This window comes from Symphalangus syndactylus, chromosome 8 (assembly GCF_028878055.3).
Source record: "Symphalangus syndactylus isolate Jambi chromosome 8, NHGRI_mSymSyn1-v2.1_pri, whole genome shotgun sequence".
Classification (NCBI taxonomy): Eukaryota; Metazoa; Chordata; class Mammalia; order Primates; family Hylobatidae; genus Symphalangus; species Symphalangus syndactylus.
Genome location: NC_072430.2, coordinates 37,211,540 through 37,225,632, shown reverse-complemented (window position 1 = coordinate 37,225,632; position 14,093 = coordinate 37,211,540). Strand labels below are relative to the sequence as shown.

General features: G+C 39.6%; 1 protein-coding gene and 1 long non-coding RNA gene across 22 annotated transcripts in view; one reads left to right on the top strand and one right to left on the bottom strand.

The window, feature by feature from the left end:
• NRXN3 (neurexin 3) overlaps positions 1-14,093 on the top strand; it is a 1,686,195-nt gene that overhangs the window by 1,480,398 nt on the left and 191,704 nt on the right. For all 21 annotated transcript variants that reach the window (XM_055288598.2, XM_055288594.2, XM_055288597.2 and 18 more), the window contains one exon: positions 8,567-8,738. In XM_055288598.2, the coding sequence (XP_055144573.1) occupies positions 8,567-8,738 (172 nt within the window). The remainder of the gene's footprint in view (positions 1-8,566; positions 8,739-14,093) is intronic.
• The window catches only part of LOC129487602 (uncharacterized), a 242,626-nt gene continuing 240,335 nt past the window's right edge, over positions 11,803-14,093 (bottom strand). Inside the window, exon 4 of the long non-coding RNA XR_008659385.2 lies at positions 11,803-14,047. This is a non-coding gene — a long non-coding RNA (uncharacterized lncRNA). The remainder of the gene's footprint in view (positions 14,048-14,093) is intronic.

Genomic DNA, 14,093 nt, shown 5'->3' with positions numbered 1-14,093 from the left:
ACCTGCCACTTTCTGGCTCTGTGAGCAGGCATTTCAAAGTTTATACCTGCAGAGTGGGCATTTGACTGACACTTAGAGCAGAGGAGAGTCAGAGAGATTATCAATACATATTTATTGCTCACCTTGTGTTCTGTTTGCTAGAACACAATTTTAGATCGAATATTTAAAAATTCACACATGCGTGCACATGGCTGCGCACTCATGTGCATGTGTGCCTGTTGTGTGTGTGCATATGTACCATACAGAAAAGTATTGTCTGGAGAATACATCAGACTATGCATGTAAATGTGTGTAGAACTTTTTTTTTCGTGCAATACATGCTCTGTGGATATTTGTTGAGTGACTTGAAGTTTTGCACTCCCTGGTGCAGTTTCTCAGTAGTGGCACTATTGATATTAGAGCCAGATATTTCTTTGTCGTGTATCATTGTATATTTAGCAGCATGTGTGGTCTTGACCCACTAGATTCTAGTAGCACCCCACTTCAGTTGTGACAGCCAAAAATGTCTCCAGACATTGCCAAATGTCCCTGGAGATAAGCATCCCTGTTGAAATCCCTGCTTCAGTGAACCAAGACATTAATGTAAGAAAGTGGTTTCCAAACTTTAGCATCTGAATCACCGTAAGTTCTTGTGAAAATACATGTTACTGGGCCTCACACTAGAGTTTCTGATTCAGAGGGTCTTGCACTAGCACTAGACCCAACAATTTACATATCTAATGAGTCCGCTGGTGATACTGCTGCTGGGGGTCTTAGAACCTCACTTTGTAAGCACATAGGTAAGGTGTAAGATGTTCTGGAAGAATTCCAGATGAGTTAAAATGTGTTGTTTCCTCATTTCAAGGACTGTAATGTTGTTAGTGTGAGCACAGGGCTTAAGGTTTCTTTATGAAGACCACTGGGCGGTTCCTCACAGCTGAGGTTGAGATTTAGCGGGGAAACCGGACGTTTATGGGAGACATTCAGTCTGTACTGGATTTTAGTCAGCACTGCCCTGCCAGCTGTCACCTGAGTCCTGCCAGGAGACTGCTCCAGGTCTTGGCACAGGGCTGGGGCACCTATGGAAATGAACTTGAATTTTGCCTTGCAGTCAAACTTAACTACCAAATAAACCAGCATGACATTGGGGTCTGTGAATGAGAAGTGGATGTTCCGAGTAGATTTGAAGGACGTGATGACTCACTCAGGATGCCAGTTGTGACTGGTGACTTAGAGCTGTGGTAGCTTTGACTTGCATCTTATTTACTTGCATCGGCTGTCTTGTCCTTCCTTGCTTCTCCCCTTTTCAGGTCATGGTTCCTGATGTCCTAAGCTGTCATCCCTACTCTCTCTCTCTGTTTTTTTTTTTTTTTTTTTCTTGGAGTCAGAGATGGAGCTGTCTTGAGCTATTTATCAGTCTTATCTCTCTTGGCCCTCTGTTAGCATTTCAGACTGTGGATCTAATCCGCTTTAATTGATTGACCTCGTGCAACCAGACATCAGTAAAACACCAGGTGAAGCACAACTGCAGCCAGGGGAGAGGTGGATGTAACTTTCCTGGTTGGGTGCCAAGTTCGCTGAGGCCTGTAAAGATTTAGAAAAGGAGAAATAGTTTTCAAGCCATTTAATATGAATTTTCTAGGGACAATGTATACAGATCCCAGAGTCGATGACCTTGACTGGGAGACAGTCATTGTAAATAGAGCAGTATCCTATAGGGAGTGTGCAAATGCCTCTGACTCACCTGTCATCCATATTAGTACTATTTCTCATCTAGCATCACTATTATCATCATCTCCAAACCCATCATTAACATATTTTTACATCATTGTTTGTAGATACCTTCAGAATTTGCCAAGATTTTATTTCTCTTAAGTACTATTTAACACAAGTATTATTGTTGCTCTTGTCTTCAAATCGTTTTTCTCGACAATGCTTGAGCCATGGATAGTTGAGGGACCTGCTCAAGATCACATGGAAAAAATAATGTGGAGCCTCAATCAGTCCCAATTCTTTTGATTCTAAATCTCAAATTCTTCTAGAACACAAAGTAGACATTTTCCTCTCCCCTGCTTTTCCTGCCACAGCCACACTTCAGCTTCTCAAGGGGAGGGGACTGGGTCATTGTCATGAGGTGATCATGGAGTTCGAAAGATCTTTAAGCTCTACAGCTGCGGTCTTGTCAGTTTGGGTGATTTCTGAAAGGTGTCTTCTCTGATTTAGATTTTTCAATCGAGAGACCTGGTCTCTTACCTCTCTTGAAATACCTTAATAATGAAGTGCTTACTCTCTGCTTATAAACCAACAATTGTCCAGAGTGTAGAACAGGAAGACCGTAATATTGAAAGAGTAGAGACTAATGATCTTCACTGAAAGACAGTTAATAGCCACAAAAAGAGCTCAAATTATGTTCTACTGAGTTCAATGTTTTATTCTAAAGAACTTCAGTAAAAGCCTCTGTTAGTCAAAGTCAAAATTGATGAATCAAGTAAGCTTTACCTCATCTTTTTGTGTTTTACAGATGCATTTATAAAGCATAGTGAGATGTTTTGCCTAAGATTTATTGCACAAAATATGAATATAGTAGCAATTATTTATTTTATCCTACAATACTGAAATCATATTTGGTCTCTTATGGTACAAAAAAAGATTCTTATAATTTTTTAAAATCACAACCACACATTCTAATTCATTATTTATTCATTTCCATATCTATTAATTTAACAAACATTCACTGAGCTCATGTTAGGATACTTACATTTAAAATACAATTAGGCTAAGTGGACAGGTAAGTTAGACATACATAAAATATGTAATATGTAACACATATATTTCTGTTATAGAAATAACTAACTCAATTGTAACATGTAAAAGCTGTGACTGTGGAAAATGCATGGGCTTTAGAGTAAGACGTGGATTCTATTTTTCAATAAGTCTCTTATTGTGTGAATTCTCTTGTAATTAATTGTAAGAATTTGAATATAATTCTATTATAAAAATATTTACTGAGCACCTATTCTGTCCATTTAGGTAGCCTGGTTTATGTTGCAATGACAAAAGCCTCAAACACTTGGTGCTATAAAGCAACCAAGCTTTGTTTCTCAGCCATCTGCATGTCCATAGCAAGTTGCCTTATTGCCATCCTCACTCAATGACCCAGAATGACAAAGAAGCCGCTACCAGGAGTTTGCTGAGTGCAGTGGCTGACAAATGAGAGAACTCTCGTGGGTCTCACACCAGCAACTAAATGCATGGCTCAGGAATGATACTCAATTTATCAGTTGATACTGTTCTCTTGGCCCAACCCATCACAATGAGACCCAAAAGGCCTCTCTTACTACAACCCTATAATGGAGGAGAACTAGGAAAATGTGGCAAACAGTGCCACTCATTACTTTCTTTACTAGGAACCAGACTTTGAAATGGGTATGGAAGACCTTGCTGTGCCTGGCCCACAAGAGGCATTATTTACATATTGTCTTCCTTGTGTTCTTGCCTAGCACTGAACTAACAAATTCTGCGGGAAGCCTAGCAGTTAAGACACTGTGACCTGCTTCCGTTGCCCATATCTCTGGCATACATTTGAGAATCCCAGTTCTGTTTCTGTCAGCTGCAATTTTCTAAGATAGCGGATGGTGCATTCCATCTTCCCCAGGGACATTCTGGAATGAATGAAGAGATAGCCTTCAGGGACATCTTTATTCCTGAGAATTCTCCTTGCCCCTGAGCATTTCTGCTCCTGGAGTCTGACCCTGGTGTTGGTAACATCTCTTGGGTCAGCAACAATAACTGCAATGTGACTGATTGAGGATAGGGAAGCTGAAGCTGGACTAATTTGGGGAGCCAGGTGGGCTCATAAACAGTCATTTTTGATGAAGAGTGACTTACTGGCTATTTAAAGACAGCTGGTTTCCGTACTGTTCAGTTTTTTTTTCCTGAACGTACTTGAGGATTCTTTGGTAATATCTTCTGATTTACCACTTGTTTTTGTTTTTAATATCAAGGAAGAATATAGATTGAACCAATTGTCTTGGTAGCAACTTTAGTGGTGATGGCTGTGGAGTTGTTATTAAAACTTATAGTCATGCTGTTTTTGTAGCTACACTTTGCATTTCTTAGAGAGGCTTATAATATCTGGTGACAAAGAATGTAGAGAGATAGCAACTACCAAATTGTGATAGGAAATCAACCCTGCATAAATTGTTTTAATATATATTCTGTTTGCTAAAATTTACATTTATTTTCACAATATGTCTTGATGACAGTGCCCACCAAGCCAACTAGGCCTTAGCTCACGACACTACTTTCAATTACACTAATGAGGAGAAAGAAGGGAGAAAGAAGACTGACATTTTGTGGGTCCAAAATTATCCACAGTGAATGCCAGGTGCTTTACGTGTCTGTGCTCTCCTATAACCCGCACAGCAAGCTTCAGAGGTAAAAACTGGCCCCTCTTTCCCCCCACACGTCTCTTTATGAAAGAGAAATCAGAAGTAAAATAACCAGACCAGGGTCATGCAGCTTTAAAAGAGCCATCGCTGTTATTTGAACCATGCTAGGCTAAAACCCACATTTATTCTGTTGAAACAAACAATTAATTTCTCCAAAAATCAGAGAGAGAGTTATATCTGATCAAATCATTGGGTAGTTCCTTCTCCTGATCTGTTTCATCTCATATATTCATGTAATGTTTTATTACTTATAAAGTACCATCATGTTCATCATATTATATCATCCTTACAACAGCCCTATGAAGTATGTAATGCTGATATCCTGTCCCTATAGTGTATTATCAAGAAGTAGCTTCAGAAAAATCAAGTAATTTGCCCAAGGTCAGTCAGGTCTGACACCAAAGCCAATGCTTTTGTTCCCTCACATCTTCTCTTTTCTAGACACATGAGCCAGCAGAGTTGATTTGCATGGCAGCTGAGCATGATAGATTCAAGCCTGGGCAACTCTATGGGTATTTGCCACAAGGCTTCCGCGACTTCTAATGAACTGAAACAAAGCAGTTAGCCACAGATTATAATGCCACCGTGGTCCCATGACAAATGACTGACAAGGAGATTGCAGTAATGAAATTTTATTACTGCAAATAGAGAGACCACATCTGAGGTCTAACACAGCCACATTTACCATTGTGGGAAACAAAATGAATCACCTGGGGAAGGGTCTCCACTGACTCTGGCAGTGAGCTAACAGGATTAAGAAGATCTCCCGGAAACAGTGATTACAATGGCAAATGTGTGGCACCTAAGATAAGAACCAAATATTTATTCTGGCAGAGATTAAATCTCTTCTTTTCCTGAATCTAATATGGATCTTGCAGAAAATCTGCCCAAGAATATATCTTGCTGATCAACCAACTCACTGAGCCAGAACTGTACTTGGCCACTGCTGTCACTGAAAAGCTACAGAATGCTGGTTTAAAGGTCTCCATGCTTCCCCTAAAACTGTTTGTTTTCCATCCATGATTAATAATTAGTGACTTAGGGGTGAATTGAATCACCAGCAGTCCTTTCCATGCATCCAGGATTTATGTACTGGTTTCTCAGTACATAAATTGAAGAACAGTGGTGCAATAAACAGCCCACATCTGTGGGGTGGGCAGAGGACTAATGGTGTCTGCAGTCATAGTTTCTTAACTCCTCTAGTGCTTCCATTCTGCTAAGCAGGTTATGGCTCACATTATTACAGCCTTGCTTATTTAGGCATGAGGGTAGTGGGCAGTGACACACACACACCCTTAGAAATGAATACCAGTTCTCCAAGAGAAAGCAGAAAAGTCATATTGCCATTTCTGAATTCCTTGAGAAATAAGAAGGATAAAATGGATAATAATATTAATTATGGGCATGAAAAGTACAAAAAGAACCCATAATCAGGTTCATTTATCCATGCATCATATTTTAAAGCTAGGTGCTTTTCCTAGTGCAGAGATGTAGATAGTGGTTTCAACAAACAGATTTAAGAAATCATGAGTGTGTTTAGTCACAATTTTGGGAGGTACCTGGAGCTCGTTCCCCAGAGAACAGAACGTGGGAATTGCAGACATCATTTTATATTGCATACTATGTAATCAGGGCACAAAGGAGAAATACTGAGGTCCACCCTCTATCTCTGCATCCTTGAATGCTCACAGCCTCCTTTGGTTGGTCATTCTATATTCTTCGCTTCCAAGATCAAGACTCCTTCATGACTTGTCCATTCTTTTATTGGATACAAGATGAATTGACATACTAAGTGATAAATGGAAACTTGAGGAAAGCCTGCATTTTGGGAAAATAAGTGTACCAAACTGTATATAGAAACCAGTGTCGCTCCCTCCAGAACTCTTAATTTGTTGACTTTAAGTATAGTAGGTGCTTAAAAAATGTTGTATTTGTCTATTTAATGAATACATGAATGAATAAAATAAATGACTAAATCTGAGATTTAGAAAAACTCTTTTCTATATCTTGATTTATATGGATTCTGGACTTCTTTTCTCATATTCTTTTTCTCTTCCTCCTTCTCCTGGTTTTTCTCCTTCTCTTACTTCTTCTTGAATAAAAAAATAAATAGAAGATAACAAAGGATCGTAAACTAATACTGTGACTCAGTCTTGTAGAATGTCAGAATTACTACTGATATGGTTTGGCTGTGTCCTCACGCAAATCTCATCTTGAATTGTAGTTCCCATAATGCCAACGGGTTGTGGGAGGGAGCCAGTGGGAGGTAATTGACTCATGGGGGCAGTTACCTCCATGTTGTTCTCATGATAGTGAGTTCTCATGATATCTGATGGTTTTATGAGGGGGTTTTCCTCTTTTGCTCGGCACTTCTCCTTCTTGCTGCCATGTGAAGAAGGATGTGTCTGCTTTCCAGGCCTCCACAGCCATGCTGAACTGTGAGTCAATTAAACCTCTTTTGTTCATAAACGACCCAGTCTTAGGTGTGTCTTTATTCACAGCATGAGAAAGGACTAATACAACTACTGAATTTTATTATCCTTGAATGCCCAACATATTGCCAATAATTTGGAAAACTAGAGAATTTGAGCAAGATGTCTCCCTTCCCTCCTTACACATGCCTCCAACACCCTGCAATGCTGTGATATCTTTCCAAGAGCTTGAGAGGCTGATTATACTTGAATAGTAAGGTTACATTTATTTCACGTCTCGTTGTGAACACTAGTTCCAGCTTTTAGTCATAACCAATTATTAGAGAAGAGTCAGAGTTTTAATAGCGTTATTATATATAAAACAAAGTGTTTTAGTGCACTTCCCAGGAGGTTGGTGATATCACCACCACCATCACCATTTGCATCATTATTATCTGTATTAGTCCATTCTCACATTGCTATAAAGAAATACCTGAGAATGAGTAATTTATAAAGAAAAGAGTTTTTAATTGGTTCACAGTTCTGCAGGATGTATAGGACGCATAGCAGCATCTGCTTCTGGGGAGGCCTCAGGAAGCTTCCAATCATGGCAAATAGGGGAGGAAGAGTATCACATGACAGGAGGAGGAACAAGAGAGACACAGGGAAGATGCCACACACTTTAAACAACCAGATCTCGTAAGAACTCACTCACTATCACGAGAACAGGACCAAGGGAATGGTATTAAAACATTCATGAGAAATTGTCCCCATGATCCAGTCACCTCCCACCAGGCCCCATCTCCAACACTGGGAATTACAACTGAACATGAGATTTGGGTGGGGACACATCCAAACTATATCAACGTCTTCACTGCCATAGTGTTACTCCTATCGAATTCATTGCAATTTCCCCTCTGACAAGTCTTTCTTTGGTGGCCACAGAGGTTCTCTTCTGCTGTGTTGCATAAGCTCCGGTCTTGAATATATCTCTCTTTGGATTAATCTGAGGAGTAGGGCTACAAGTTGGGAAGCATGGCAGACATCTAATTCTGAAAATTCTAGGTCAGTTTCACTGGCCTCTACTGGGGCTACCTTTTCTATGTGGTTTGGAACTGCAGAACCATTATGTGCATGCATGTGTGTATGTGTGTGTGTGTGTGTGTATGTATGTATATGTGTATGTGTGTGTGTATATATATATATATATATATATATATGTATGGATATACATATATCCAGCTCCTCTGGCATTGGCTCCTAACCATTCTGTACCCCTCCCCTTTGCCTTGATTGCATGAAAATATGCTGACAAGCTCATACATATTTCCACTTTAATTGTAAATCTGAATTGATAAATGATTTAAGGTCCAGTGTCTTAGTGTACTCTGTTAGTAAACAGGCCTAATTTATCTCACAGAAATAAACTTTGCATTGTCATTGCATAGCTGCTAGGTAGTTCCAGGCCTGATTTGCACTGAGGGGAATTGAATGATGTAACCTGTGCAGTGCAGCCTGTGAGAGCAGTTTGGGTGGTTTATGCCATTGGCTTTTATGTTCAGGATGAAAGCTCATGGAGAAATATAGAATACTATTAATTATTATCTTCATGCTGACAGCTCCCTCTGGGCACCTACAGGTTTACTGCTGGTTGGAGGATCAAGTTTAAAGGGAGAGAACTTCATGGTTGGTGATAACTATGCCTTTTGTGTTTCCTTATTATAGGAACAGGGGAAAATTGGAGTTGTCTTCAATATTGGCACAGTTGACATCTCCATCAAAGAGGAGAGAACTCCTGTAAATGACGGCAAATACCATGTGGTACGCTTCACCAGGAATGGCGGCAACGCCACCCTGCAGGTGGACAACTGGCCAGTGAATGAACATTATCCTACAGGTACATGTTGTTGGCTCAATGGTCCTACTCTTTTTGACTCTCCCATTCTCACTTTTCAGTGGTGATTTTTCTCATGACTGTCATCAAATTCCAAAACACTGAATGAAGTACACAATCATGATTTTTTTGTATGAGAAGATAAGTTATCTCTTTAGGACTTTATCCAGTATAGGGAGCTTCTGGAGACTTTACCAACTATGCACTGGACACTTTTTGTCAACCTTTGACTGATACAGCCTGACTGGCTCATACCAAAGACAGTTACTGTAGATTTTGCAGGGCCTGTAGATGAGGAACAGTGAAGGGAAGGATCATCTCTATCATGAGCTAGTGTCGATAATCATAAGATGCTCCATTTGAGACCCAGACTTTGTGGTGCCATTTAGTCAGGTGCGGTTGAAGGTGCAGATGCCAGAGAGAGACTCTAAAAGGACAATTACTGAACTTGAAGACACAGATCAGGTCATGGTAACAATGAGAGAAAAACTAAGGTGGAATTTTATTCATTTGGTGGACTTTGCTAGTTTTTATTTTCTCACTTACCCTAAGCCTGCCTGGATATTCAAAGGTTGATCCTAGTAGTTATTTTAATAGCAAGCATGCTGGTGTGGCAGGAAAAGGGGTTAATCATCTGTTTAAATTTTGCAGTCAAGAAACATTCAGCAACAAATTCCCAGAGCCAGATGGCTGAATCAAGGACAACGGGAGAAAAGGTTGCCTTCCTTAAAAGAGATCATTCAAATAATCCCTCAGCTTTCCCTCTTGCCTCTCACTTCTCCCAGGAAAAGTCCTGAGTGCTGATCGTAAAAGTGCCAGGAATGGAAGGGACTACCCTTCAGCAAAGGGTCATTGCTCCACAATTGCACTATCACATGATGGATGCAAGAGAATAGTCAGAATATTGCACTTCTCACTAATGTGGGCATGAAGTGATGTGCAGCTCTCTACCCTACACACCAAACTCCTCATAATTGCACTATCACGTGATGGATGCAAGAGAATAGTCAGAATATTGCACTTCTCACTAATGTGGGCATGAAGTGATGTGCAGCTCTCTATCCTACACACCAAACTCCTCACAATTTTTTCACCACTTTTCTCTAACTTCCTTTACAGTGAGGTGGGCACGATAACAAAGAAGCTTGAAGCACATTTTCACATGTCTAAGAGCCATTAGCTAATAACGGTTATGCTTGTGAGAAATATACAAAGTGAATTTGCCTATTTGTAGGCCAAGACTTTTGAATGACTCGAAGGCTGTTGTATCTCCACACCTAACTCAGCATTAATTTTCTTTAAAAGCCTATCAGAAGTATCTGCACTAGAGTCCCACTGTATCTGTTTAAGAATTGTAAGAGCATCTGGAAACAGCATGCAAGACCCCCAAGGTATTGAGGCAAAAATCTCCACCCACTATTGATTTGCCATCTCAGTTTCCATAAAACAGCCAGCTCAGCCATTGCTAGGGGTCTCAGAATTTCTTAGATTAAGGCTCAAAAATGCCCTTATGAGGTTATCTTTGAGTATTTGAAGAAAGCCAAAGCTATTAACAGCTTCTAGGAATTTTTGTCATTCAAATTCACCACTACACACTAATAGACGTAATTTTTAAATGCTTCTTGCTTAATCCCTGATGGATGGGGGAGAGGGTGAAAGGAATAAAAGCAGTCCAATATCTTAAAAGCTGTGCATAGGCTCATAGAAAAAAATCACTCTCTCTCTCCATATGTGTTATCATTGGCCTTGCTAGTGCTGCTGAAGGGTTTGTTGTGTTTCTATTAGGAATTTCAGAGATTTCTAAATTGATGTTAACCACTTGCCTTGAGCCAATATAGAATCTACAAGTTTGCTGCCAGCAATGAGAAGGCTCTTTAATGGTCATTTTAAAGCCACAGCTATGTAACAAAACCGGAGATTCTTGCTGTGCGCCTATCTTTTGGTGTCTTTAGTTCCAAATTATGGGTTGCTTCCTATATGTTTTCAAAACAGATTAAACCTTTCTTTAATAGCATTGCTCCCTCCTGAAAACTATTATTATCATTGGAAACTGTTATTTAGTAACAATATGTGTTATTATTACAGGACAGGGTACAGTATAGCATTTATAAGTATGGGCCTTGGAGTCAACTGGCTAGAGTTGAGATCTTGGTTTCATCACCTGTGAGTCTAAAGACCTTGAAATGTCCTAAGCATTGAAATATTTAGTGCCTCTCCCCACATGTAATTCAAAATACAGTAACACTGAACCATAAAATAAGTGTAAGAATTTCTAAGAGTTTTTATTTTTCTCCTCTGATGATTTCTGTAATGCTTTCAAAATATATTAGATTCTTTCTTCCCAAATTCTCATTTTGTACTTTCTCTGTTTTGTTGTTCTTTAAGAAGATGTTCATTCTTCTCCCTGAGCCTGTTTCCTAGTCTGGAAAACCAGGGTAATGATAATACCTGGTTAATGTGAAGATTAAGTGAGTTGACCACATGTATAATGCTGGGACTATTAAGTCAATCCTCAATAAATGTTAGCTGTGAGGATTACCAAACATTTGGCGAGCATTTTAACTTAGGACATATTTTTGACGATGAAATACCCTATAAATTAGACAAGGTAGATATTTTTTATTCTCCATTTCAAATAAAAACAGAGACCCAAGGAGGTGCTATGCCCTTCCTAAGGTCACATGGCAAGTGAAGGAAGACCTAGGACAAGATTTTTCTGTTTCCAATTGGGCACAGTTTTCACTATTGCTCCCCCAGAGAATTGGGGGATGTTCTGAAAAATGCATAGCTAGAAATGAGTATTTTTCTTCTTGTGTCATCTTAGATTTCTTTCTTTCTTAAAGAAGTGTCGTATCTCAAAGGTCACTTTCCAATGATCACACAAAGGTGGTTATTGTGAGTTGTGGAGTTCAAAATCCTCATTTAAAAGTTTTATTGGCACCAGTGACCCCAAGCTGTCCTCCTTACAACAATGGCAACGTGCTCCCATGAAGCAGCTGAAAGAATAGTGAGTATTTAAAGGAGCTATCCCCTTACCTTGCTGCCTCGATTAAAAAGTTGTTGTGTGATTGCTCCACTCTGCCAAGACTTCATAGGAGCAGCTCACTTTTTGAGCCTTGGTTACCTTATGTTCTCTCCTGTCTGCTTCCCTGTGCTATTAAAAGGATCAATTTAACTATTAATAATTTAAAGTATCATGAGAAAAATCTGGCAATGTTTATCTTAAATCATAAGATCAAAATGCCCCATGTCTGAGCCATCAAACAACTAAGGCAGGCTTGACACAGTTTCTACAAAAATGTGTCCTTTTGTTTTCTAAAGTCATTCTATTTTATCAATAACAGTAGGTTTAGAAATCATCAAGGGTTTAGTCTCACTACTCACTTATTACTAATGTTTAAACAGTAAAGACATACAGAGTAGCTCCTATAGAAGATTTACGTAAGTTATCTCACTCAGAGACCATGCTCTCGGGGAATTGTTCCTGCCAAGCAGCTCTGAATGAGTCAGCTGTGCACCAGGATGAATGGGTCATCTCCACAATCTTCTCATGGGCATTTATGGGGCTCTACTGAAACATCCCACCGTGAAATATTTAGAACCCAGCTGGGCACAGGGCATGTAGCACTGGCTCTTTATGAATCAGGGAAGAAACAGAATGAAAATAGTTCTATAGCAATCGGAATCTTTTATATCACTAAATTCTGGGAGATAGAACACAAAAGCAACTTCTTTCTTTGAACCTGAAAATAGAAAAGAAACAGGAGAGGGAAATAAAAGAAGAATCAGCCCAGAGCTATCATCCAGGCACTGACAAATGTTCCTTATAAAGTCTCTGATTGTTGTCCCTATACAATGCGGTGGTAGGAACAAAGGAGGGGAGGTGAAAGGTGACTTGAGTATGAGGAATTAATTTTAGCCACAGCTCTAGGCCCCCTGGAAGGCTGAGCTGACTGGGATTGTTCCATATCTTCTCTCTGCTGTGAGTGGGTGGCCGGTGGTACTGTCACTGCTGTAAGATCTCTGAGCATGGCCCAGTAAAGGCTTTTCCGGTCCTATCTAGGCTTCCTGGGACATGCAGACTGATACACAGCTTCAATCTTGGCATGCCAGGGGGTGCTGAGGAGAGTAGGGTCTCAAGTAGCTTTTTTCTTGACATTGCATACCAACTCAGTTGAAGTGCTCTTCACAGAATTCCTCTTCTTCAGTCTTTAAAATGCACACGGATGACCTACATTTAAATCCTATTTATTTGACCACCCAACTTAGAACATGAAAAGAGGTAAAAGTAGCTCCCGTTCAAGGATGTTACATTAGAAAACTCTCTTTATATTTGAGTTTGTCAAATTCCACAGAAACTTGTCTTTATAGGGGCTGGAAGAGAAAACATTGCTATAGTACTTATTGATGATCAAAATACTTTCATATACATTATTACATTTGAACCTCACTCCATCCTGTGAAGGACAGGGTTTGGTATTATTACTCCTGCCATACCCATTTTAAGGTTACGTTATCAAGGCTCTGAAAGGCTAAATAACTTTCCCAGTGTCACACAGCTTAAGGAGCAGAGCCAACGCTTTTCTATCCTGATCCTCAGACTGCACAATCTCAAACTTTCTGCTCACTTTCCTATTTCTCAGAGCCATGATTTTTATTAATTAATAATGACAGTATTTCTTTTTGTAAAAACATATTCTCAAATGGAAATCTCTGCCTGGAGTAGTCTATTTAGTAAGGTTTGTCAACCTATTGACATTTGGGGCTGGACACATCTTTGCTGTTGGTGTGTAAGGAAGAGGGCGGGGTACTGTTTTGCACATTGTAGGATGTTTAGCAGCATCCATGACTTTTACCCCCTGAATGTCACTCTCATGTTTCCACAAATGGCAAATACCCTCTGGTCAGCAAAATCACCCCCATATAAGAGCCGCTGACTTACTTAGAGAAAGTTTCCAACATATTTTGTTGTAAATGCTCATCATGTTTTTATAATTTAGACAGTATACATGGGTATAAGAAAGATTTTTTTTTTTTTGTCCACATCTCATCCTAAATTATTGAGACTTTAAAGGATTAAAAAGAAGTCTATGTACTTGACATGATGCTGAAATTTCTCAGGCCTTGGGTTTTCATTAATTCCTAGCCAGGAGGTTTACTTTCCTTTTCTTTATGTCTTTGCCTGCAAACATTTGAGGCCTTGCCAGATTCGAAGCATGCATTAAAACAAGCCCCATCTACCTGCTCATTCATCCGTTCAGGACTAGCGTTGCCTTTAGTTCAACAGGGGGAAAAACAGAGACAGCAGAGTCCTGCAGAGGGAATAAGAAGTATAAATACAATCAAGAAGGAAAGCCA